Genomic DNA, 26,994 nt, shown 5'->3' with positions numbered 1-26,994 from the left:
AGTGGAGTCCGAGATGGACCCGAGATGGAGTCCGAGATGGAGTCCGAAGTGGAGTCCGAGGTGGACCCGAGATGGACCCGAGTTGGAGTCCGAAGAGGAGTCGGAGATGGACCCGAGATGGAGTCCGAGATGGAGTCCAAGATGGAGTCCGAGGTGGACCCGAGATGGACCCGAAATGGAGTCCGAGATGGAGTCCGAGATGGACCCGAGATGGAGTCCGAGATGGACCCGAGATGGAGTCCGAGATGGAGTCCGAGATGGACCCGAGATGGAGTCCGAGATGGACCCGAGATGGACCCGAGATGGAGTCCGAGATGGAGTCCGAGATGGAGTCCGAGATGGAGTCCGAGATGGAGTCCGAAGTCGAGACCGAGACCGGGACCGAGACCGAGACCGAGACCGAGACCGAGACCGAGACCGAGGCCGAGGCCGAGACCGAGCCCGAGCCCGAGCCCGAGTCCGAGTCCGAGTCCGAATCCGAGTCCGAGTCCGAGTCCGAGTCCGAGTCCGAGTCCGAGTCCGAGTCCGGAGCCTGAGAGGGTGAAAGCCCAAAGCGTTCGTCTCCCAGACCCTGGGGGGTTTGGTGAGCTCCAAAAGTATAGTAGGGGGAGGACTGCAGTGGAGCCAGTTTGGCCAGGAAAGGCCAGTTTGGCCCAGGAAGGCCGGACCCAGTGTTGGGTGATGAGCTGCCCACTGGGAAGTCCAAGACTAGAGTGAACACAGACCGACAAGCGGGGTAGCTTGGTGAAGTGTTCAAGAGCCGGCTCTAGTTCCCCCGGGAGATCGACTGGCCGATGCTCCCAGTCCAAGTGTGGGTGGCACTACCTACTTGGATACCAGGCGTGGCTCAACGGAACCTCGCTCTAAGCCCATGGCTAGAGCACCTAAAGGCGAAAGGTGGGGAGAGTACCCAGGTGGCTCGCGTAAGGCCACGGTGTTCCGAAATGGTGTCCCAAAGTCCCAGACTGTGGAAAGGAAGAGGGGTAGCCCTCTGGTGGGGTGACCAAGGACACAGTCACACAGTGAGGAAGTCCTCGAGGATAGTGGGACTTAGTGGTCGAGCCAGTGGGCCTTGACCCAGTGGCAGTGTTGGCGAACACAGCCAAGGACAGAAAGGGACTTGGTGGGGACCGGAACAGAGATATTGGGGAAGGCTATTCCCCATGTCTGTAGGCATCCTAAGGATGTTAAGAAGTGGATCTGGGATGATCCCTCATGGACGAATGACCTAGTCTTTGAGAGACGGGATTGGAATGCAGGTGGTGTTGGACCACCAGTGTGACCAAGGTAATTGGGCATGGCCTTAGCGTAACGGGCCGATACGTCGGTGGTACCTTGGGGTGTCGATCATGGGATCGGACACGTGGAGCACTTGGACCAAGTGCTAAGGTTGAGTGGCATGGATGCCATTCTCGGGGCTAGCAAGCCCCAAGTCCTGAGTTGGACTTATGGAGGTTGTGAATGAGACTCCTCCAAGTGGACGGAGGTGTGGTTAAGTGACTAAAGTAGAATGGAAAAATTAGTCGCTTACAACAGACTGTTGCAAGCCATTCTGTACTTCTATCCCTCTACTGCTTGGGCTGTATGCTCAGGAGTTGCTTCGTGCTCCAATTCCTTCGCTCCTTGGCTCCATGCTTAGGAGTTTGGTTCTGTTCCTTCATTCAATAGCCCAAGGCTCTGATACTTAGGTTCCACTCTGCTGTCCTTTGGACACGTGGCATGTGGCACATGGCATATGACATATGGCACATGGAGTCTTCGTGGTTATCCTATTGTAACTCACCATAGGATAAAGGGTAAAAACCACGTGTGCTACACTTGCCATATGGCTGCACCATTACTAAGTCATTACTAAGTCACACTATTACTAATAGTTCAAATTAACACTTTGAACCATGAATCTTATTCCTTAACCAAATATGGACCTCTTACTTAGTTAGAAACAAGATCACCTTGACATCTTAACTCCTTGACACCTTAATAGGTTTACCAATGGGTACTAGGTCTTCTAGATTTTTAAATTGTTGACTATGACCCCAGGGGCATCCACAACACTTGGCAGTGCACCCAAGCCAGCCCTTTCGGCCAAGGGTCCATATTAACTGAGACTAGGTGTCCCGATTTCATTCACCACATCCTTGGTGTCATTTGCATGAAAATGTTCAAGTTAAATATATAGAAATTTCACATTAAGAAATTTAACTGTGCATTACGACTCCGAGGCATCCCCCACTTGGCAGTGTGCCTAAGCCAGTCTCCTTACTGAGAGTCCATGACTACCACAAAATGAGTGTCCTTATATTCCAAACCATCACTATACCCTAGTGAGTTGGGACTCGAACGCAAGCACTAAAGGGTTAGGACTCAAACCCAACCTTCGCAGATGCATCTACGGGCAGCATCACCCAAGATGCTTGGTGTTATTCTCTATGCCGGTGCACCAATTTATACCCAAAGTGTGCTATAGATCACAATTTAAAAACCTAGTTCTTCCGAACTACCATGTGATCTCAATTGGCAAGTTTGTAATCATGCATGGATTCCTCCATGCTTGGCCTCATGGGCCACCCCTTTTGAAGTCAACACCTTCAGCTAGGGTCTTTGTTCCCTCGACTTGCAAATCGCGCTTAGCAAGCCACCCGACTAGCGCAATATGGATTCAAGCATAAGTACATCCTTAACCATCGACTTTCGTTCAAAGCTATCTCTTTAAATCCTCAAGGATTATCTCCCAACCTTGATAGCGTCACCTCATAACAAGCTTCAAGACCACACTTCTATTGCACCACTTTAATTTCGCACATTTTTTGAACCATTTACACTTGTCTTTCTATGAACTAACCTACCTAGAATTGTCTTTAGGAATCTTGAAGGGACTTTATCCCTTAGCTTGCTAAAGCATCTCCTTTTGCAAATCTTTTAATTATTATATGGTTTAATATGGACAATTCCATACTTTAGACTCTCTATGGTATCACAGTTGCTAGTAACAACACCTTCAAGCACCTATTAATTCTCCACTCCCAACTTGCATAACTATCCTTGGTTATACCCTTCGATTTCTATAGTTTAATTCTATCCTTTTACTATTTGTTTTTGCTATCACATGTTTCCTTTGGTTATTCTCCTCTAGATTAAAAGGATAGCTTTGCACTTTCTACTATGCCTTAGTAAGTATTCTTAGAGATGAATTTACCCGTTAGCTTAGGGAGTGGTTGCTCAATTTGGACATGCTCACCTTGTAATACTACACACTAAAATTAATGTCGCTCTACATGGGCATCTTTATACCCATTGCTAGCCATATCAAAATACCTTTTGGCTTTGTCTAATTTGGATAGACAGATTTTTCCCATCTCCACAATCTTAGATATTGATAACACCTTCTATCCATTATTCACTAGGGACTTAGTCCCTTGGGCTTTATCTAAAACCTTCATGTAATTAAACACCAATTCCTGGTGTTTTAGAGTGTTTAAGTGTCCCAATGATGGCCTTTTTTGACAATGAGCATTTCTCTTTATGACATTGACTTACTATATCGCAACATATGTAATTTATCCCCCCATGAAATATATTTAACCTTCTTATCCCAATAAAAAGTCTTAGGAAGTTAACTTCTACCAACCCAATTAATTATGCCATATATTTTGCTTAGTTGCCTCATAGTTGTCAAATTCCACAACTCATTGCTGGTGATTCCACACCTCCATCATTATTTGGGTCCACACACTCAAATTGCATGCCTTCTAACTTAGGCTATGCCAATCCTGTTTCTATTGAGATTCCTTTGGCAAAGGTTCTTGTGAACTAGCTAACTTGACTTCAAGGCCTCATCCCTTAAGACATTTGGTCTCCACCCCATTAACTTCAATATACAACACAGATGCAAATTAATGATGAGGAGAAACTTCATGTATGTGACTTGGAGGTTCTCGCCTTGGAAGAACAGTGACAAGCCATAGCTAAACATCTCATTAGAGGCATGCAAAAGATTAAGTTAGTCATCAATCACTAGTAGTCAGCTAAACTATTTGAGGATGGCAACCTCATTCTATTCAAGGAGTTCACACCAACTTCAAAGTTCTCTCCTTGTTAGACTGGCCCTTACTTCGTCCAGCAACACATTGGAGGCAAAGCATACATGCTAGCAAATGCTGATAAATGTGAACTTCCACATCCTCACAACCACTTTCACCTCAAACACTTCATCTAGTGAGGTGTTCCTCTTCTCTTTTTTTCCTTTACTTCCTTTTTTTCACTTTTACTTTCATAGTTTCTTTTCTAACTTCTCGAGGGTGTTTTTTTACTATACCATGGTTCTTGCCTTGGATTTTTTGCTCAATCTTCTCAATATAGTCCGCAAGCATAATTTTCCCTTGCTGGAAATGTCGAAGTTCTATGCGAACATTCTCCAAAAAAGAATTAAACATTGTAACCCAAGTCTTCAATAGTAAATCTAAAGAAAATGGTATAGTGCTCCACTGCTATTCACCACTTCTAAGACCATCATAACCAACATGCATCAAGATAAGGATTCTTGATTGTATAATGTGACCATGGGCAATGAGTCAAATCTCGTTACAAATTATATTTGCAAGAAGAGAGGATGATTTACATGTTTGATCCTTCATCCCTAACAACTCTCTTTTCGGTCTTATCTTTGACTAAACCTCAAGCTTGTGTTAGCATTACTTTTAGTGTAATCCAAAAAAAATTTATGAAAGAGCACGGCAATGACTATTTGAATCAATAGATTAATCCCTACAGTCTTAATTGATCCACTTGTAATCATACCTAAGAAGGATCCACTAGTGTTGTGCTAAATAGTTACGGACCAGCCTATTTGCCACTCATAGCAAACCCAAGAGAGGTTTACTTTTACCCATGGTACATGGAATAACTCTGTAAGCGACTAAATTTTCCATTCTACTTTAGTCACTTAACCACACCTCCGACCACTTGGAGGAGTCTCATTCACAACCTCCATAAGTCCAATCTAGGACTTGGGACTTGCTAGCCCCGAGAATGGCATCCATGCCACTCAACATTTGCACTTGGTCCAAGTGCTCCACGTGTCCGATCCCATGACCGACACTCAAAGGTATCACCGACATAGCAGCCCGTTACGCTAAGGCCATGCCCAATCACCTTTGCCACACTAGTAGTCCAATACCACTTGCATCACCGTCTTGGCTCCCCAAGACTAGGCAAACCATCCGTGAGTGGTCATCTCAGATCCACTCCTTAGCATCCTTAGGATGCCCACCGACAAGGGGAATAGCCTTCCCCAATATCCCTCTGTCAGTCCCCACTAGATCCCTTTCTGCCCCTGGCCGTGTTTGCCAACACTGCCACTGGATCGAGACTCACAGGCCCGACCACTGAGTCCCACGGTCCTCTGGGACTTCCTCACCACGCGACTGTGTCCTTGGTCACTACCCCAGAGGACTGCTCCTCTTTCTTTCCACAGTCTGGGCCTTTGGGACAACATTTCGGAACACCGTGGCCTTACGCGAGCCACCTGGGTACTCTCCTCGCCTTCTGCCCTTGGGTGCTCTAGCCATGGGCTTAGAGCGGGTTCTGTTCAGCCACACCAGGTATCCAAGTAGGTAGTGCCACCCACACTTGGACTGGGAGCATCGGCCAGTCGATCTCCCGGGGGAACTAAAGCCGGCTCTTGAACACTTCACTAAGCTACCCCGCTTGTCGGTCCGTATTCACTCTAGTCTTGGACTTCCCAGTGGTCAGCTCATCACCCAACACTGGGTATGGCCTTCCTGGACCAAACTAGTCCTTCCTGGGCCAAACTGGCCCTTCCTGGCCCAACTGGCTCCACTGGGCTCCAACCCCCACACTCTCCCTACTATACTTTTGGAACCCCCTGCAGCCCCCCCCCCCCCTGGGGGACGATCGCTTTGGGCTTTCACCCAACTGCCTGTATTAGTATTCGGACTCGGACTCGGGCTTGAACTCGGACTCGGACTCGGTCTCGGTCCCGGTATCGGACTCGGACTCGGTCTCGGTCTCGGCTTCGGCCTCGGTCTCGGTCTCGGTCTCGGGTCCATCTCGGACTCCATCTTGGATCCATCTTGGACTCCATCTCAGACTCCATCTCGGGTCCATCTCGGACTCCATCTCGGGTCCATCTCGGACTCCATCTCGGGTCCATCTCGGACTCGATCTCGAACTCCATCTCGGACTCCATCTCGGGTCCATCTCGGACTCAATCTCGAACTCCATCTCGGGTCCATCTCGGACTCAATCTCGGACTCCATCTCGGACTCCATCTCGGACTCCATATCGGACTCCGTCTCGGTCCATCTCGGACTCTATCTCGGGTCCATCTCGGACTCGATCTCGGGTCCATCTCGGGTCCATCTCGGACTCGATCTCGGGTCCATCTCGGGTCCATCTCGGACTCCATCTCGGACTCCACTTCGGACTCCATCTCGGACTCCACTTCGGACTCCAACTCGGGTCCATCTCGGACTCCACTTCGGACTCCAACTCGAGTCCATCTCGGACTCCACTTCGGACTCCAACTCGAGTCCATCTCGGACACTTCCACGTGTCATGTGTTGGTCCTTTTTGGGTCCCTTTTTGGAGCCTCGCTTTTTGCTCGCTTCGTGCTCGTTCCTCGAGCACTTCGTTGGGAGTTCCACTCCCGCTCTTGACTTTTCAAGTCGGAGCTTTTGGTCCAAACGTGTTACGCTCGTTTGGCTCTCGCTTCGGCCACTACCACGTGGCACCCTTCCAGCTCCACTTTGGGGCCTAGGGATTTTGTGTCTCACAACTCCACCACCCATAGACGAAGTTCGATGTCCTCATCGAACGGTAAACCATTTTGTAAAGTAACACTCGCATGTGTTACCATTTCCCTCCTTGGCACCTAGCCAATATTTGTCAATGGTCTGACATTGAAGGCTCACCAGTCTCCCCACCAAACCAGTCTCCCCACTGAGAGTCCATGACCACCAAAATATGAGTGTCCCCATATTCCAAACCATCACCACGCCCTAGTGATTTGGGACTCGAACCCAAGCACTAGAGGGTCGGGACTCGAACCCAACCTCTGTATATGCATCTACGGACGGCATCACACAAGATGCCTGGCGTGACTCCCCACGCCGGTGCACCAACTTATTTTTAAAGCGCGCTACAGATCACAGTTTAGGAACCTAGTTCCTCCACACTGCCAAGTCCTCTCACTTGACATGTCTGTGATCATGCATGGACTCCTCCATGCTCGGCCCCATGGCCCACCCTTTTTGAAGTTATCACCTTCAACTAGGGTATTTGTTCCCCCGACGTGCCAATCTCGCTTGGCAAGTCCTCCGACCACTGTAACGTGGTTCCTGCATAAGCGTGAAAGTCCTTGACCATCGACTTTCGTTCAAAGCCCTCTCTTTGAACACTCGGGAACTACTTCCCTAACCTTGATAGCCTTGCCTCATGGCAAGTTTCAAGACCACGCTTTTGCTGCGCCACTCTGATTTCGCGCATTCCATGAACCATTTACACTTCGCCTTTCTAGGTACTAAGCTACCTAGAATCGTCTTTGGGAACCTTGAAGGAACTCTGTCCCTCAGCTTGCTAAGGCCTCCCTTTTTGCAAGCCTTCCAAATGCCACATAGTCTAACATGGACAATTCCATATTTTAGACTCTCATGGCATCACGATTGCTAGCGGCAACACCCTCGAGCCCCCATTTGATTCTCCACTCCCAGCTGGCATAACCCACCTTGGTTATGCCCTTTGATTCCTACGGTTCGGTTCTATCCCCTTACTTCTTGCTTTTTGGCTTCACACCTTTCCTTCGGTCATTCTCCTCCAGACCAAGAGGATAGCTTTGCACTTTCTATCATGCCTTAGCAAATATTCTTAGGGATGAACCTACCCAATAGCCCAGGGAGTGGTTCCTCAATCCGGGTATGCTCACCTTATAATCCCACACACTGGAATTACATTGTTGCTTATAGGCCTTTACATGCCCATCACTAGCCTTGCCAAAATTCCATTTTTGGCTTTGCCCAACTTGGGTAGACAGTCCTCTCCTGTCTCCGCAACCTTGGACATTTGGATAGCACCTTCTATCCATCATTCGCTAGGGACTTAGTCCCTTGGGCCTTATTTATTACTCTCGCGACATCAAACACCACCTCCTAGTGTTCTATAGTGTTTGGGTGTCCCAATGATGGCTCCCTTGACAATGAGTATTTCCTTTTATGACATTGACTTACTATATCGCAACATAAGCAACTTATCCCCCGTAAGGGTATATCCGACTTCCCTATGCTAGAAGTCTTGGGGAGCTACCTTCTACCCGTTTAACCAGTTATTTTGCACCTCTTGCTTAGTTGCCTCATAGTTGTCAAGTCCTACAACTCATTGCTTGGTGCTTTCACACCTCCATCATTATCTGGGTCACCGCACTCCAACTGCATGCTTTGCAGCTTAGGCTATGCCATTCCCATTTCCCTTGGGATTCCTTTGGCAAGGGGTTCTCATGAACCCACCAACATAGCCTCAAGGTATCACACCTTGGCACATTTGGTGTCTCCACACCATCGGCTCCACGAGCCTACCTCTATGACACTTCTTCTTTGTGTCTAAGTCTTTGCCAAGACCAATGCCACTCTTTCTCATGCCAACCATCCGTTAGCACTACACCATAGAGGTCACACACAACTTTGTGTCAAAGTTGTTTTCCTTTTGGGAACACCTTTCCCACGACTTTAGCATGGCACATTTTGCCATCGATGAGATACCCTCTGTTCTCATCCTTGGATCCTATGATCCCCCCCCCCATCCTTCGTGGGGTACCACACACCTCAGTCCAAATGCTTCCATCAATTCTTTTAGGACCATCTCTTGACTCTACTTGAGTCATCTAGCAGTTTTGGACTTGGTTAATCCACAGACCCATAAGGTCCTAGAACAGTCCTAGAGTATCCAGCATCCTAATGCCAAAACTAGCACCTAAAACAGAGCCAAATATAATCTAGTGCTATTTCAGTATACTAGTGGCCTAATGCAAGGATATGGGAACTCCACCAGCTAGCATAGTGTGGAACTTGGGTTTAGACCCAAGCCGGATGGAAAACAAAGACACCCTTAGCCACCCTTTGTAGTAGGAGCTAGTTGTAAGCTCTTGAGTTTGGACTTCCTGGGAGGTCACCCAGTCTAGTACCATTCAAACCCAAGGACGCTTAACCCTAAATATCCCAAGACCCTTAACCGATTGGAAAAAGAGGTGCACTTTTGTTCATGGGCCCTGTCCCTCTATATTTGAACCCTATGGATCATCTCTCGAGTCGTTCCCTTTGGTTGCTTACAATCTACCACGCTTCCCTGCAAATTCACGCCCTCATGAATGGAAGCTGAGAGCCACAACTCTCCCGAGAGCCCTACTCTCTTGACACCCTACCCCTCGGGTCGAGCCCAGCGGGAGCAAACTAGACCAGCCAAATGTCAATCAACATGTGGTGTGATTCCCTTAGCCAACAAATAGAGTCGGACTCGAGACTCGTTTTGATACCAAATGTAAACTCCTAAATTTGGACTTCCCGGGAGGTCTAATACTATTCCCAGCCTAACATTATTCAAACCCAAGGAAGCTTAACCCCAAATATCCCAAGACCCTTAACCGATTGAAAAAGGGGGTGCACTCTTGTTCATGGGCCCTTTCCCTCTATATTTGAACCCTATGGATCATCTCTCGAGTCGTTCCCTTTGGTTGCTTACAATAGTCTCTAAAATAAGCTCGAAACATATTATATATAGAATGTCTCTAGATTGTAAATTTGGACATGGGATGAACACCATTGTGTTCAGAACAATTTCTACATTCCATGAATATACCAAATGAGCAAATCTAGATACTTTCTATAAATAACATTTGGGACCGGAATGAGACTAACACAAAAGGCATGATAGTGAGGGTGTTTTGCAAACATGGTAAGCTATCATTTAACAAATATTGAGGGACCAAGCTCAATATTATAGGGGTTCTTGATACTAGTAAGTCCAAGCTAATGATAGGAGTTTTTCAAACCAGGCCAAATATGCTCAGCAAGAAACACATAGGGTTCCTACCTTATGTTTATCTGATTTAAATTCACAGCTATTGACCAGTTTCTCAACTAGCTCAAGTGGAAACTGATAACAGGTCTAACAATACCGACCTTCTGCTGTCATGGCAGTAAGGAAAGAATACCCAAAAGAACTAGCTGACAAGTAACTTTTGATACCTAAAGTCATATTCGGAACACTCGTGTCCTCATCCGTATTTGACCTCCTATGGTCATTAATTTTGGTATCAAATTCATGAGTACCAACCTCAACTATATGAGGATAATCTTGCGACTCCTTTATTGTTTTGGAGTCTCTATCTTTCCTTTGATCCCAAGTATAGTTGTTTACCACAACTACATTAGCCAATTTACTAAGTCAAATGCTTATTCAAATCATATCCTCAACTCTCTAAGGAAAACCTTATATTATTCCCAAGATCCCAAAATCATTCCCTTATTAGCCCATTTCTATGTGAAACACAAACTCCCTAAGCCCTAAAATGGAGCCAGAAGGGTGCCATATGGAAGAGGCTAAGGTGGAAACGAAATGAGCGTAACACATTTGGACTAAAAGTTTCAACTTTAAAAGTCAAGAGTCGGAGTGAAACTCCCAATAAAGGGCTCGAGGAACGAGCACAAAGTGAGCAATTAGTGAGTCTCTAGAAAAGGGACACAAGAGGACCAACAAATGACATATGGAGTCCAAGATGGACCCAAGATGGAGTTCAAGATGGACCCAAGATGGAGTCTGATATAGATCTAAGATGGACCCAAGATGGAGTTTGAGATGGACCCGAGATGGAGTCTGAGATGGACCTGAGATGGAGTTTGAAATGGAATCCGAGATGGAGTCCAAGATGGAATTGAGACCGATATGGACCTGAGATGGAGTCCAAGATAGATGAAGTTTGAGATGGAGTCTGAAATGGAATTGAGACCAAGACTAAGACCGAGACCAAGAGACTGAGACCAAAACCAAGACCAAGACTGAGACCAAGACCGAGACCGAGACCAAGAGACCAAGACCGAGACTGAGTCCGAGTTCGAGTCCGAGTCCGAGTCCAAGTTTGAGTCCGAATATTAAGACAAGCTGTTGAGTGAAATCCCAAATCAATCAACCCCTAGGGGGGGGGAAAAGTGTGGAGGTTGGACCCAGTGGAGCTAGTTTGTCCAGGAAAGGCCAGTGTGACCCAGGAAGGCTATGGTCACATGTTGTGATGATATATCCATTGAGGAGTCTAAGGCTAGAGTGAATACGGACTAACAAGTGAGGTAGCTTGGTGAAGTGTTCAAGAGTTGGCTCTAGGTCCTTTGGGAAATCGAATGGTCGATGCTCCTAGTCCAAGCATGGGTGGCACTACTTACTTGGATACCTGGCGTGGCTCAATGGAACCTTGCTCTAAGCTTATGGCTAGAGCACCCAAAGGCGGAAGGTGGGGAGAGTACCCATGAGGCTCGCATAGGGCCATGGTGTTCTAAAATGTTGTCCCAATATCTCAGAGTATGAAAAGGAAGAGGAGAAATCCTCTGGTGTAGTGAACAAGGATACAGTCACATGGTGAAGAACTCTCAGAGGATAGTGGGACTTAGTGGTTAGGCCTATGAGCCTTGACCCAGTGGCAATGTTAGCAAACACAGCCATGGACAGAAAGGGACTTGATGGGGACCAAAAACAGGATATTAGGAAAGGTTGTTCCCCATGTCTGGAGGCATCTTAAGGATGCTAAGGAGTGGATCTGGGATAATCAGTCATAGATGGATGGCCTAGTCTTTGAGAGACGGGACTGTGATGTAGGTGGTGTTAGACCACCAGTTTGACAAAGGTGAAGGGGCACGGCTTTAGCATAACGGGCTGATATGTTGGTGGTACATTTGGGTGTCGGCCATCCAAGTCTGTCTATTTGAATTGGACAAAGCCAAAAAAGGATTTTGGCATGGTTAGCAATGGGCATAAAAAGGCCCATACGTAATGACATTAATCCTGATATGTGGGATTACACAGTGAGCATATCCAGATTAAAGAACCACTCTCTAAGTTATTGAGTAGGTTCATCCCTAAGTTACTCCTTAGAGGATATCAAAGGCATAGTGAGCCTTGGGTGTCAACCCATCGACAAATATTGGCTTGGTGCTAAGGATTGAAATGGTAATGCATGCTAGTGTTACTTTATAAACTTGTTTATCGTTTAATGAGGACATCGAACTTCATCTATGGGTGGAGTTGTGAGACACAAAATCCCTAAGCCCCAAAGTGGAGCCGAAATGATGCCATGTGGAAGGGGCCGAGGCAGCAGCCAAATGAGCATAACACATTTGGATTAAAAGCTCTGACTCAAAAAGTCAAGAGTGGGAGTGGAACTCCCAACAAAGGGCTTGAGGAACGAGCACAAAGAAAGCAATTAGTGAGTTTCTAGAAAATGGACACAAACAGACTAACACATGACACGTGGAGTCTGAGATGGACCCAAGATAGAGTCCGAGATGAACCTATAATGGAGTCCAAGATGGAGTTTGAGATGGACCCAAGATGGAACCAAGATCAAGACTGAGACTGAGACCAAGTCCAAATCCGAGACCAAGTACGAGTCTGAGTCTACATTTGAGTCCAAATACTAATATAGGCTGTTGAGTGAAAGCAAGTGTGGGAGTTGGACTTTACTGGAACAAGTTTTGCAAGAAAGGCTAGTATGGCCCAAGAAGGCTATATGAACATGTTGGGTGGTGATATAACCACTAGGATGTCCAAGACTAGAGTGAATACAGACAAACAAGCAGGGTAGCCTGGTGAAGTGTTCAAAAGCTAACTCTAGCTCCCCCGGGAGATCGAATGATCAATGCTCTCAGTCTAAGTGTGGGTGGCACTACCTACTTGGATACCTAGTGTGGCTCATTGGAACCTCACTCTAGCCACCTAGCTAGGGCACCCAAAGGTGGATGGTGGGAAAAGTACCCATGAGACTCACGTAGGGCCATAGTGTTTCAAAATGTCATCCCAAAGTCCCAAACTGTGGAAAGAAAGAGGAGCAATCCACTTGTGTGGTGACCAAGGATACAGTCATACAGCAAGTCCTAGAGCTCAATGGGACATAATGGTCAAGCCTGTGGGCTTTGATCTAGCAGCAGTGTTGGCAAACTCGGCCATGGACAGAAAGGGACTTAGTGGGGACTAAGAAAGGAATATTAGGGAAGGCTATTCGCCATGTTTGCTGGCATCCTATGGATGCTAAGTTGTGGATCTGGGATGATCATTCATGAATGGATGGCCTAGTCTTTGAGAGATAGGACTATGATGCAAGTGGTGGTTGACCACCAGTGTGGCAAAGGTGAATAAACATGGCATTAGCATAATGAGTTGATATGTCAATGGTACCTTTGGGTGTCAGTCATGGGATCTGACACGTGGAGCACTTGGACCAAGTGCAAACGTTGAGTGGCATAAATACCATTCTTGGGGCTAGCAAGTCCCCAAGTCTAGAATAGGGCTTATGGAGGTTGAGAGTGAGACTCCTCCATGTGGTCGACGTTGTGGTTAAGTGACTAATGGTTAAGTGACTAAAGTAGAATGGAAAAATTAGGCACTTACATCCACTATATTGCCTACAAGTTCACATATGAACTGTAGCAGAGAGCCATGTCCTCCCAACCTATTACTCCTTAAGGATAGACCCACTTCTAGGACCTTCTGATGCAAACATAAGTGGTGACTTTGAGACAACATTTCGAAACACCGTGGCCTTACGTGAGGCTCATGGGTACTCTTCTATTGCGAATGTGACTTTGGGTATCAAAAGTTACCTATCAGCTATACAGACACTCTTACCTTACTGCCACGATGTCAGGGTCAGTATTGCTGGACCCTTTATCAGTCCCTCTCGTGCTACTAGAGTTAACTGGGCATTTCAAGTGTACTTAAATCGAACGAGCATAAGGACGGAATTCCTACGTGTTATTAGCTAAGCATACTTAGCCCAATAAGGAGTTCCCGCTATTTATGGAAAGTGTCCAGATTTTCTCATTTGGCATATCTATGAAATGTAGAGATTGGCCTGAACACAATGGTGTTCGTCCCGTGTCCAAATTTGCAATCTAGCGCCATTCCATAGTTAGTAAGTTTCGAGCTTGTCCCAGAGACTAACTCCTATACTAAGGGAGGCTTGGGGTGAAAGCCCAAAGCGTGTGTTCCTCAAGGGGGGGGGGCTATGGGGGGTTCCAAATGTATAGTAGGGATAGTGGGTAGGTCGGGCATGGCTGACCAACCTGAGGCATAGTCTAGCTCCCACTTGCGTGCCTGTCCTTGTTCTGCGTCCAGCTTGGGTCTAAGCCCAAATTCCATTCCATGCTAGCTAGTGGAGTACCCATGTCCTTGCGTTAGGCCACCGGTATGCCGAAATAGCACCAGACTCTGTTTGGCTCCGTTTTGCGTGCTGGTCCTGGCATTAGGATGCTGGTTACTCTAGGACTGTTTTAAGTCGCTCCGGGCTCCCGTCCCTTCACTCCTTGGGCTGTATGCTCGAGAGTTTCTCCGTGGTCCGGTTCCGTCACTTCTTGGCTCCATGCTTGGGAGTTTTGGCACCGTTCCTTTGTTCAATGGCCCAAGGCCCTGAACCTCGGGTTCCGCACCACTGTCCTTTGGACACGTGGCATATGACACGTGGCATGTGTCATGTGGCATAAAGAGGGTTTAGGTTTTGCTTCGTGGTGTTATCCTATGGTAAATCACCATAAGATAAAGGGTCAAAACCATGTGCTCTACATTTGGTATCAGAGGTCTCCTCACCTTTTGCCTTTGGGTGCCTTAACTATGAGGCTAGAGCGAAGTTCCAATGAGTCACAATAAGTATCCAAGTAGGTAGTGCCACCCACACTTGGATTGGGAGCATCAACCATTTGATCTCCCAGGGGAGCTAGAGCCGGCTCTTGAACACTTCATCAAGTCCCACTTGTCTATCTATATTCGCTCTAGCTTTAGACTCCTTAATAGTTATATCATCACCCACCACATGGGTATAGCCTTCCTTGGTCACACTGGTCTTTCTTAGCCAAATTGGCTCCACTAGAGTCCAACCCCCACTATACTTCAACTATACTTTTAGACCCCCCGCAAGCCCTTTTTCAAGAATAATTGCTTTGGGCTTTCACCCCTTGGCCATATTAGTATTCGGATTCAGACTCAGACTTGAACTCGGATTCAGTCTTAGTCTCAGTCTCGGTGTTGGCCTTGATCTTGGACCTAGCCTTAGTCTCTATCTCGGAATGGACCTCGACTCTATCTTGAACTCACTCTTGGGCTCCATCTCATAATCCTTCTTGAACTCCATCTTAGACTCCATCTCATAATCCTTCTTGAACTCCATCTTAGACTCCATCTCAAACTCCATCTTGGACTCCATCTTGAACTCCATCTCAAACTCCTTGGACTTCATCTCAAAGTCCTTCTTGGACTCGATTTTATAGTCAGTACTAACACTTCTATGTGTTACAACATTTGCCATATGTTGATCCCCCTTGTGTCTCTTTCTATAGATTTGTCCACTGATCACTTCGTGCTCCTTTCTTAAGCACTTCATTTGGAGTTCCACTCCCACTCTTGACTTTCCAAGTCAGAGCCTTAGATCCAAACATATTACACTTGTTAAACTTCCACTTTAACCACTATCACATGGTACCCTTTTTGCTCCACTTTAGGGCTTAAGGATTTGTCTCTTACATAGCAATACCAATCTCCTATCATCCTAACACTAAGAGAAGAGTTTTCAAAAAGATTCAATGATAGATAATTTTTGATACCCAGAATCACATTTGCGACTATAGTGTATATGATGATAGGATGAGATTTAAATATATTGTCATCATGGATCCTTAGAACCTTTGGGAATAAATGGGGATAAAATAGCTATAAAGGGCTCTTTTATCAAGAAATTCCCTTTTCCAATTGGCTTAAGGGGAGAAAGATAGGATGCGCTATATATGATATCAAAGCAAATAGCATGAATTCAATTCCCATTAATTAAATTTTACCCAAAATATAATATACCCTTGAATAAAGTATATTGTTACCCCTAAATTTGAAATTTTATGAATTTGGCATCCATGTGTATTTTTATAGGGCATCTACAGACAAAAGTATCCATATAAACTGTAGTACAAATGGATGACTGTGATATATAAATCCCTAAGCCCCATAGTAGAGCAGAAAGGGTGCCACATGATAGTGGTCAAAGTGGAAGTCCAACAAATGTAATATGTTTGGACCTAAGGCTCTGACTTGGAAAGTTGACAGTGGGAGTGGAACTCCAAATGAAGTATGAGCATGAAGCAATCGGTGAATTAGTCTCTAAAACGTAACATAAGAAGAACTGACACATAGCAAGTGTCATGACACATGGAAGTGTCAAGAGCAAGTCTAAAATGGAGTCCGAGAACAAGTCTGAGATGGAGTCCGAGATGAAGTCCGATATGGACTCAAGATGGACTGGACCCGAGATGGAGTCCAACATGGACCCAAGATGGAGTTCAAAATGGATCCGAGATGGAGTCCGACATGAAGTTTGAGATGGACCTAGGATGGAGTCCGAGATGGATCTGAGATGGTGTCCGAGATGGACCTGAGATGGAGTCCGAGATGGACCCAAGATGGAGTCCAAGATAGACCCAAGATGGACCCGAGATAGAGTCTGAGATGGACTCGAGATGGAGTCTAAGGTCGAGCCCGAGATGGAGTCTAAGGTCAAGACCAAGACCAAGACCGAGTCGAAGACCAAGTCCGAGATTGAGTCCGAGAGTGAGTTCGAGAGCGAGTCCAAGACCGAGTCCGAGACCGAGTCCAAGTCTGAGTTCGAGTCCGAGGGTGAAAACCCAAAGCATTCATCTCCTAGATCCTACGGGGTTTGGTGAGCTCTAAAAGTATAGTAGGGGGAGGAAGGCTAAGCTCCAATTTTGCCAGGAAAGGCCAGTGTGACCAAGGAAGTGTGAGACACAAAATCCCTAGGCCCCAAAGTAGAGCCGGAAGGGTGCCACATGGCAGTGGCTGAAGCAAAAGCCAAATGAGCGTAACACGTTTGGACTAAAAGCTCTGACTTGAAAGTTCAAGAGCGGGAGTGGAACTCTCAACAAAGTGTTCAAGGAACAAGCATGAAGCGAGCAATAAGCGAGGCTCCAAAAAGGGACACAAAAGGACCAAAACATGGCATGTGGAAGTGTCCGAGATGGACCCGAGATGGAGTCCGATATGGAGTCCGAGATGGAGTCCGAGATAGAGTCCGAGATGGACCTAAGATGGAGTCCAAGATGGAGTCCGAGTTGGAGTCCAAGGTGGACCCGAGATGGAGTCCGAGATAGAGTCCGAGATGGACCCGAGATGGAGTCCGAGATGGAGTTCGAGTTGGAGTCCGAGATGGAGTCCGAGATGGAGTTCGAGATGGACCCGAGTTGGAGTCTGAGGTGGACCCGAGATGGAGTCCGAGATGGAGTCCGAGGTGGACCTGAGATGGACCCGAGATGGAGTCCGAGATGGACCCGAGATGGAGTCCGAGATGGCGTCCGAGATGGACCCGAGATGGAGTTCGAGATGGAACTGAGACCGAGACTGAGACTGAGGCCGAGACCGAGACTGAGTCTTAGTCCGAAACCAAGACCGAGACTGAGTTCGAGTCAGAGTTCGAGCCCGAGTCCGAGTCTGAATACTAATACAAGCAGTTGGGTGAAAGCCCAAAGCGATCGTCCCCCAGGGGGGGGGGGGCTGCGGGGGGTTCCAAAAGTATAGTAGGGAGAGTGTGGGGGTTAGAGCTCAGTGGAGCCAGTTTGGCTAGGAAAGGCCAGTTGGGCCCAGGAAGGCCAAGACTAGAGTGAATACGGACCAACAAGCGGGGTAGCTTGGTGAAGTGTTCAAGAGCCGGCTCTAGTTCCCCAGGGAGATCGAATGGTTGGTGCTCCTAGTCCAAGTGTGGGTGGCACTACCTACTTGGATACCTGGCGTGGCTCAACAAAACCTCGCTCTAAGCCCATGGCTAGAGCACCTAAAGGCGAAAGGCAAGGAGAGTACCCATGAGGCTTGTGTAAAGCCACGGTGTTCCGAAATGTTATCCCAAAGTCCCAAACAGTGAAAGGGAAGAGGAGCAGTCCTCTAGTGCAGTGACCAAGGATACGGTCACATGGTGAGGAAGTCCCAAAGGATAGTGGGACTTAGAGGTCAGGCTTGCAGGCTTTGATCTAGTGGCAATGTTGGCGAATATGGCCATGGAAAAAAAGGGACTTTGTGGGGACTGGAAAAGAGTTGTCGGGGAAGGCTATTCCCCATGTCTACGGGCATCCTAAGGATGCTAAGGAGTAGATTTGGGATGATCACTCACGGACGAATGGCTCAGTCTTTGAGAGACGGGACTATGATGCAGGTGGCGTTAGACCACCGGTGTGACCAAGGTGAATGGGCATGGCCTTAGCATAACGAGCCGATACATCGCTGGTACCTTGGGGTGTCGGTCATGGGATCGGACACGTGGAGCACTTGGACCAAGTGCAAAGGTTGAGTGGCATGGATGCCATTCTCAGGGCTAGTCCGAAATAGGACTTAAGGAGGTTGTGAGTGAGACTCCTCCAAGTGGTCGAAGGTGTGGTTAAGTGACTAAAGTAGAATGGAAAAATTAATCACTTACAGGAAGGTTATACCCAGATGATGGGTGATGATAAAACCACTAAAGAGTCCAAGGCTAGAGTGAATATGAATAGACAAATGGGGTAGCTTGGTAAAGTGTTCAAGAGCCAGCTTTAGCTCCCCCAAGAAATCAAATGGTTAATGCTCCCAGTCCAAGTGTGGGTGGCACTACCTACTTGGATAGTTAGTGTGGCTCATTGGAACCTCATTCTAGCCACCTGGCTAGGGCACCTAAAGGTGAATGTTGGGAAGAGTACCCACGAGGCTCGCATAGGTCATGTCATCCCAAAGTCCTAGATTATGGAAAGGAAAAGGAATAATCCTTTGGTGTAATGACCAAGGATATGGTCACATGGTGAGGAAGTCCCAGAAGTCAATGGGACTTAGTGGTCAAGCCTTCAGGCCCAGACCCAGTGGCAATGTTGGCAAGCATTTGCCAGGGATAGACAGGGATTTAGTAGGGACTAATGAAAGGATATGGGGGAAAAGTGTTCTTCATATCTCCAGGCATGTTAACGTTGCTAAGGTGTGGTCATGGGATGACCACTCATGGATGGATGGTCCAGTCTTTAGGAGATGGAACTGTGGTGAAGGTGGTCTTGGACTACCTGTGTGACAAAAGGGAAATGGATATAGTCTTAGTGTAACATGCGGATATGTCGGTGGTACCTTTGGGTGTCGGTGGTTATAATTTCTGTAGACTGTAACCTATGACTTGAACAAGAGCATATACTAACATAGGTAGATTTTCTTTGACTAAGTTTTGTATTTCTGAAAATATGTAGGAAAGAAGGGAAGTGCTATAATTCTAAGCACAACAAATTCTTTATATAGATTTTGTAAAGAGAGTTCAAATAATATTGCAAAAGGTAAAAATCTCAAGAAATTAATATGCAGTTTTTGCTTTGCTTCCTTGAGACAGCCAGGACTGCAAACTTGGTGTTCCTGCATAACACATGGCGACATATGTGCCAAATTTATTCATTTGTATGTGGTGTGTGTGTTTCTTTTGAATGTAAGTGACATTAAGCACAAGCTTTATCACTTTTATGGTTTTGAGCTACTCCACCATGAATTAGAAGAACACTTGCCAAGTACAGGATGTCAAAGAACACTTCCAGCCAGCACAGTGGGCATAGTTAGTGGTGTGGTATTAATAGTGACTTTCAATGTACTATCTCAATATGTAGTGTCGAAGACGTCCCATATGCTTTTGGCTGCATTTAAACTTTCCACAACTAGACTTCTACATGCACTTTTCTAGGCAATCCACCAAAGGCCACACTAATAGGCAGACTCCTACAGATAGAGCAAATACACCTTCATCTGATCCAACCTAGCTTTTATAGGACTCTAGCTCCAAAATCTCTTTACATGGCTCTTTCGAGTCAGTTCCATGCTTAAACATGTGCATCTATCTATCTATCACTTTCTTCTCTTGCTTTCGTAGAAAGCTTAGTTTTTTCTGTGTGGTTTCTTTCTTGCCAAGTTTAGAAGGATAAAACATTGTGGCTCAAAATCTGAGAAAGCTGGTTTTAATGCCATTGCATTAACAAGAACCAATTATTTATAGCTTTAAAGAACTAAAATTAGCACTTGTATGTTTTTGTTTTTTGATTAATGTGTATCATGTCAAAATTTATTTGCTTATCTCCTTATATTATGACCAGTATGGATTTATATTTTTAGAAATATATAATTTAACTATATATATGGGAAAAAGAGAATTTATATCAGGGTTCTTTTGTAAAACATGCACATTGGACCTAAGAGAAAATTCTATATTTGCTGAACATATTTGAAGAGCTGAAATACTCATATAGGACGAGATAAGCATGGTAACCATTCATGCTTTATGTGATATCAGGAATTGTGACACGGATTTTAGTGGTATCACATTTGGTGACAGGGGGAGACTTTAGGCAAACCTTACCTATTCTTAAAAGAGCTTGCCACACACAAATCATTCAAAATAGTGTTAAATCTTCACCAATATGTTCTAAACTCCTAAAGTTCTTATTGCATATAAACATGCAAGTGAACCCAGAAGAAAAGGAATGGTCAAGATGGCTTGTGAGCCAAGGAATGGCAATCTCCCTAACCTCCCAAGATTTAATCAGGACATTCAGAGTACCACTAACATCCATTACTATAGAACAATTGATAGATAGTGTGTTTGAAAAACATACAGAGACAAGCAACTTAAGCCTATTTCAAAAGGCTATTTTCACAACTTTAAATGACCTCTCTTTAAAAGTAAATGACTAAATCCTTTCAAGAATGAGCAACAATAACATACAAGAGCACTGATACTGTAGAAACAGAATCAATTGAGAAGATGCTTAACTATCCTATGGAGTTCTTAAACTTGGTAACACTGTCTGGAATAGATAAACATAAAAATCAGCTGTATCATAATGCTCTTACATAATATTAACACAAATAAACTACCATAACCAAGGCTTTACCAAATGTCATTGAAGTTAAAATTTTACACAATGATATGTAAGTAAAAAAAAATACTTCTACCAATAATCTCTTTGAAACCAAAAAATGGAGATATGCCATTCATTGTAAAATGTCTCTATAAGGCTTGCATTCTCTGTTACAATTTGCAAATCCTAAAGACAAACACTGTAAAATATAAAGATATTCTTGCCAAGACAAGTTTTCAGCCATGGTCAACTTTATGTTGCACTCTCAAGGGGAACATCAAAGACACAAATGTCTATAAAACAATGTGAGGGACAAGGTTTCCTGCAAAATAAAATTGTGTACACAAAAAATATAGTCTATAAAGAAGCTCTTTTTACATGATAATATTAAAAAAACATAATTACTATCTATGCCAGCGGAGCTGGATTCCTTGCTAGTTTCACTATAAAAAGTCAAAAATAAGAACCTTTTACTATTTGTAGTTGTGCTGCTTGAATCTTCAAGGCTGTTTCTAATATGGTATCTAATTCCAATCTAAATCGCTCTACCTCAGCGTTCTTGGCTGCTAGAGTGAGCTCCCACTTTCTCTCAATTGTGTCCTGTTGAATGTTATAGACCCGCTTCGTTTCATTGAGAATTTCCTCCCATTCCAGCTCCTTCTGCTGGTGACAAACCTCCATGTCTTGAATCTTGTCCTTTAAGACGTTGAACTGCACATAATAATAAAGAGACTTCAGCAGATGTCTTCTTAAAATTGATTACACCTGTATGTTACGAGGTGTACATTGGAGCTCAGACAGCTCCTCGGTTAATGCTTTTACCCTGGTAGCAAAACGTGGTCAATAGTTTTCTCAACAAGTGACTCAAACCTTTCCTCCAATTCGTTATTTCGTTCCTTCATTCTTTGAGTTTCTTCATCATGGACTAGCAGATTTTCAATCTGATTACATAGTACCTCGCCACCTTTATGTAAGCTGGGCTGCAAGAAAGCCTATTTTCAACCTGAAGAGCAATTATATCTTTATGAGACCTCTAAGCTCTTGTTGTCAGGTTCCTTCTGGTTGTCACATGTGGTAGCTTGATGTTTTTGTCCCCGATAAGTAAACATCATGAACAGAAGATTCATCCCTTACCTTTAGCACTTTCAAGTTGCAAGACCTTGTTGTTCAGCGTTTTAATCGTATTGGTTTGAAATGCAATTGTTGTATTTAATTTTTTAATATGGTCCTTCATGTTCCTGACATTCTTTGACTGCATGAAATTAAAACCCACACACATGAAGAGAAAAAGTAAAAAGTACCTGAGATGACAGGTCTTCGTAGGGTAACAACTCATCTAGCTTCTTTGGCTTTACATCATTAGCCTTTTCCAGCTTTTGAGCAAGGTCTTTAATTTTCTTAAGGTAAAATGAGCGGATGTCTGCAACCTATAAGAAACTTCCCAACCTTTATATCATTCAGCAAATCCTGAACAGACCTGTTGGGTGACTTTTTTTATTTTCCTTGAAGGTGCTTGGCCATTTTCTGAAGCAAGCGGATTATGAGGTGGTGCAGTTTGAGGTGTTTCCAGCCTAAGTTTTGTTTGGTCCACCAAAATCTTCATCTCCAACTCAGTAATTGTAGCAGCCTTCACAATATTACTTGAGACGTGGAAATTTATTTGTTATCAAGGGGTACCTGACTTTTCAGTTGTTTCTCAAGCTCTTTTTTCTCAAAGAGTAATTGCTGGTAGTTTGCAGCTTGTTCTTCCTCTCGCTCTCTCTGTTTCTTATTAGACGTGAGCTCTGCAATTGTTTGTTCCAGGTCATAAACAAGCTGTAGGAGCTGTGATGACACAGAAAATTCGTTCCCTTAGCATAATAAGTGAAAGAAAAGACCTTTTCGTTTTCGAGCCTGAGTTTCAGCTCTCTGGCATGGCCTTCAAGGCCATTGATGGATTTCATCGACCCCTCCATCGAAAGCCCAGTACTTTGACAAACAGATAATTGCATGTTTGCGAGTTGTGAAGCAAGCGCAGCATTTTCATCTGCCATTAGCTTATGCTTTTCTTTGGCCTCTAGCTGAAAATCTTTCATCCTGTCAACTGCTCTTTGATTTTCAAGCTGAAATCACAATGTAAGCTGTAGGCACCCTATTATTTGCCATACCTGATAACCCTTAATAAGTGACTCTTGCTCCCACAGTTCTTGTTTCAGCCGTTTCAGTTCTTCTCCGGTCAAGACAACGACATCGTCACCCCTTGTGATACGCTTTCGAGGAGTCTCGGCACCCACCTCCTTAAACAGCTGATTATTAGCACAACTATAGCAACATCCTAGAAAATCACCTGTAGGCGAATGGATAGAGCATACTTTTCCTTTTGTAGATCCTTGAGTTTTTTCTCCCAGAATTCCTGCCGTTCCTTCAGAATTCTTTCGGCAACTTGTCGTTCGTCTATCATCTTCTTCCCAACTATCTGACTGTGGCGCTTTTCATGGGCCAGTTGCAGCTCTAGTTCTTTTATCTGAAAAAAAAACTATAAAAATCCCTTCTCAACAACTACCTTTTTTAGAAGATCCTCTTGCTGTATACAAACACTGAGGGGCTTTATCTTGCTTAGATTTGCTGTTACCTGAACAAATTGAAAGCATAAGTTAAAGTAGCATAAATATTGTACGACTTTTCTAAATAGCTCAGCAAATCGAGTTTGTAGAGCACTGGCCTCAGTTTGTCCATCTCTGTGAGCAACATCTTCAAAACATACGGATGAGCACATAGGGTAACCACACGGCATCATACCTTCAAATGGAAAGCTTTTGATAGCCTTGCAATCCATTGCTGGATCTTGGTATCCACCCTGTTTAAATTCTGGTAAAGACGTCCACGTGTGATGTTTTGAGGACAAATCAAAAGCCTCAAAATTCGAGCTACTTCCTTGCAGAACTTCTTTTTTATCATGTCTGTAATTTCAGGGATAAATATTTTACAGCCACTGTGCCTTAAAATAACCTGCTATTTTTTTCCTCTGGTTCAACATCCAGTATAGAAGGATGCCAAACGCAAAGATCGTCTTCACAATCTGAAACAAAAGGCTGAGCTTTTTCTATACTAACAGATTCAATAGCATACGAGTTTTGATAAAATAAGGCTCTTCAGATTCTGATTTGAGGGAATGACTGCATTTCTCTTCAGCGACAATGGATGTGGGATATATCGATTCAAAGTTATTGAGGTGAAAGCCAATTGCCGAAGGCCTGACGAACAATCAGCTTTGAACTTACAATGGGGAAATGAGAACCTGCATGCTAAGGTACTTTTGAGTGTTGGTGTGCCTGATGGCTCTGGAGAGCGCAACGCGCTCAATGGACTTTTTGGCTGCAAAGGCCAGAAGAAATGAGAAGATCAGTCCATCCAGCTCAAGGATTCCTTACCTGTTCGTCATCCACCATTGGAGCGACAAGAAATGACAGAGCGGGAAATCTTTAAGAGCCCTAATTTGCCATTCAACCAAAGCACTTTAATAATCTACATAAAGTTGTCGCTACCCACAATTTTTTATGCTCCTAGCTGCTGATTAACCATAAGGAGCTTTTTTGAAAGGGCATGCATACTGACCTGCATCGGTGGTGCTTTTTTATCCCTCGCTAGCAATTCCGAGCATTTCTTCTGCAGCTGCGTTCTCTCCTCATCTACCTATCAAGAAGCTAATGAATAAAACCAAGACTGGATACGGAAACCTTTGCAAGTAGCTCAAGGATGTTGTCATAGTCCCTTTTTTGCTGGGCACACCTGTTAAAAGGTTTATGTTTTGTAAAATTAGCATTTTCGCAATTCTTACTGCGACTCAGTTTGATGAAGTCTTTCCAAACAATCTTTATATATCACCGACGTTTTAGACAAGTCGGCTGTCAATGTGGCATTGTGATCTTCATGTTCCTGATACCTTCAGTCAGCCAGATACAAAAAGAACTGAAGTACCTTGGCAACATCACTAGGGCATACGCTGTGAACCAATATTGACGAATATGTATCTTTTCTTGGTAATTGATCCTGAAATATCATGGTTAGAGTAACAACTTTACATGACGGTTTACATGAATATGTAGACGAGCTTGCAACCGCATGATTTCTTTATTTTGTGAATCCCTAGTAGCACGCAACATTTGAACCTGTTCAAATATTAGTTTACTAAATATACACACGTTTGACGACTACCTGTTCTTCCAAAGAAACAAGACGTTCTCTCATTAGAATATTCTTGGTTTCATTCTCCTGCATCCATGATGTAAGACACATGAACTTCTTGTCAACGATACCCACTTTTGATTCTAGTTCCCTCTGGTGCTCGTGAGCACGAACACATGACAGAAGTTTCTCCACCTCTCTCACATGCTCCTGTTCCAATCTATACCTGGCAGATATGGCTTCTATTTCCTGCGAGTAAACCTTCTAAGGTAATGCGTTCCTCAGTGTGCTAAGACCAACCTGCGCTCTTTCCTCTAGAACGTCAGTTAGTATATGGTTCTGAGCTTCAAGACCTCCCATGTCTCGGGTAGCGTGTTCGTACTTCTGCTCCATCTCTGTAGTGGCCTGAAACGACCTATAAATACTAAAAACCTCTTCAGTCTGATAGCCTTCACCTGTCTAAGGGTTGTTACTTGAGCTTGCAATGCTAACTTTTCCTTTTGACAGTCCTCTAATAATGTTGTCTGGTGACTCATAGATCTTGACAGCCGTTCCGATTCTCGTTCCATATCCTGAAACTACTTCTTAGATTGTAGTTAACAGCTACTTTTAGTAGCACCTTCAAATTACTCAAACATTTCTGAAGATCTTCATCGAGTAACCTGGCTCGTTCTTGTGAAGAAAAATGCATCTCCTCCGTATTTTGCAACTGAAATCTCAGCTGGCGACCCTAATGAGGTAGCGTGATGACACCATTCCACAATCCGATTACACAGCATACCTCCGTATCCATTTCAATGGCTGCAAGTTTAACTTTCTGGTAGTCATCACAAAGCTTTTGATAGGAGACCATCAGTTCTTCCTCCTCTCTCTCTTTAGAAAAGATAACCTGGTAACATGACTCACGTTGCTACACATGTTTCCAAAGGCATCTACCTGTTCTGAAAATCTCAGTTTTGCCTCAAGATTTCTGACATCCTCTGATAAATTGTCGCGCTCGATGATCAGTTGTTTAAGCTCACTTTTAACGGTCTGCATAAGCATAGTAATCACTCATGCTAGGACAAGTATTATACCTGAATGTCACAGGTCATTCGAGTTAAATCTTCTTTAACAACATGCAACTCTGCAGTCTGAATGACCAATGTCAACAGGGAAATCCCTACATTGCATGACATACCTTTGCAGCACACCTTTCTTCAAACACATGCCGTGAACCTTCTTCAATGGCAAGCTCTTCTTTAAGAGATGCTATCTATAGATAAAAAATACTGAACTTCCTCCAAACAAAAAGACAAGAACAAGAAACCTACCTTTGATTCCGCTTGATGAACGTGCATGCCTTCTTCCTGAAGAGCCTGCTCCGTTTTATGTAGATCCTTCGACATATGTAAGGCATCCGCGACTAGCCTTTTATTCTCTTCTTTTAGTTGCAAGAAACTGTCCATTTGAATGTGAAACTATGCGGGATAAAAAAGAGATAGTTCATGCATAATTCAAGAAAGAATCATACCTCAGTGTCAATACGGTCTCTCTCCTTTCCCAGCGACTCCATTAAAGTTTGTAAATGCAGAGTTTCCGTACTCTTGACCTCAGACTCTTCTGTAAGACGCCGAAGGTCACCCTCGGTTTTTATAAGGTGCGATTCAAGCAGCTGATAATCTGCCAT

General features: G+C 44.7%; 1 protein-coding gene across 1 annotated transcript in view; it reads right to left on the bottom strand.

Moving 5' to 3' along the window:
* The window catches only part of LOC9639288 (filament-like plant protein 1), a 73,486-nt gene extending 46,492 nt beyond the window's left edge, over window positions 1-26,994 (bottom strand). Inside the window, exons 1-15 of the mRNA XM_024662520.1 lie at window positions 26,839-26,994; window positions 26,639-26,704; window positions 26,402-26,458; window positions 26,107-26,214; window positions 25,626-25,730; window positions 25,356-25,412; window positions 25,119-25,190; window positions 24,756-24,833; window positions 24,439-24,515; window positions 23,905-24,100; window positions 23,488-23,664; window positions 23,309-23,446; window positions 22,839-22,985; window positions 22,463-22,588; window positions 21,711-21,872 (exon numbers count right to left, since the gene is read on the bottom strand). Of these exons, the coding sequence (XP_024518288.1) occupies window positions 21,711-21,872; window positions 22,463-22,588; window positions 22,839-22,985; window positions 23,309-23,446; window positions 23,488-23,664; window positions 23,905-24,100; window positions 24,439-24,515; window positions 24,756-24,833; window positions 25,119-25,190; window positions 25,356-25,412; window positions 25,626-25,730; window positions 26,107-26,214; window positions 26,402-26,458; window positions 26,639-26,704; window positions 26,839-26,994 (1,722 nt within the window). The remainder of the gene's footprint in view (window positions 1-21,710; window positions 21,873-22,462; window positions 22,589-22,838; window positions 22,986-23,308; window positions 23,447-23,487; window positions 23,665-23,904; window positions 24,101-24,438; window positions 24,516-24,755; window positions 24,834-25,118; window positions 25,191-25,355; window positions 25,413-25,625; window positions 25,731-26,106; window positions 26,215-26,401; window positions 26,459-26,638; window positions 26,705-26,838) is intronic.

The sequence above is a fragment of the Selaginella moellendorffii genome, unplaced genomic scaffold, assembly GCF_000143415.4.
Source record: "Selaginella moellendorffii unplaced genomic scaffold, v1.0 SELMOscaffold_90, whole genome shotgun sequence".
Lineage (NCBI taxonomy): Eukaryota > Viridiplantae > Streptophyta > Lycopodiopsida > Selaginellales > Selaginellaceae > Selaginella > Selaginella moellendorffii.
Note: the sequence above shows the minus strand (reverse complement) of the source record. Positions and strands in the feature narration are given on the sequence as shown.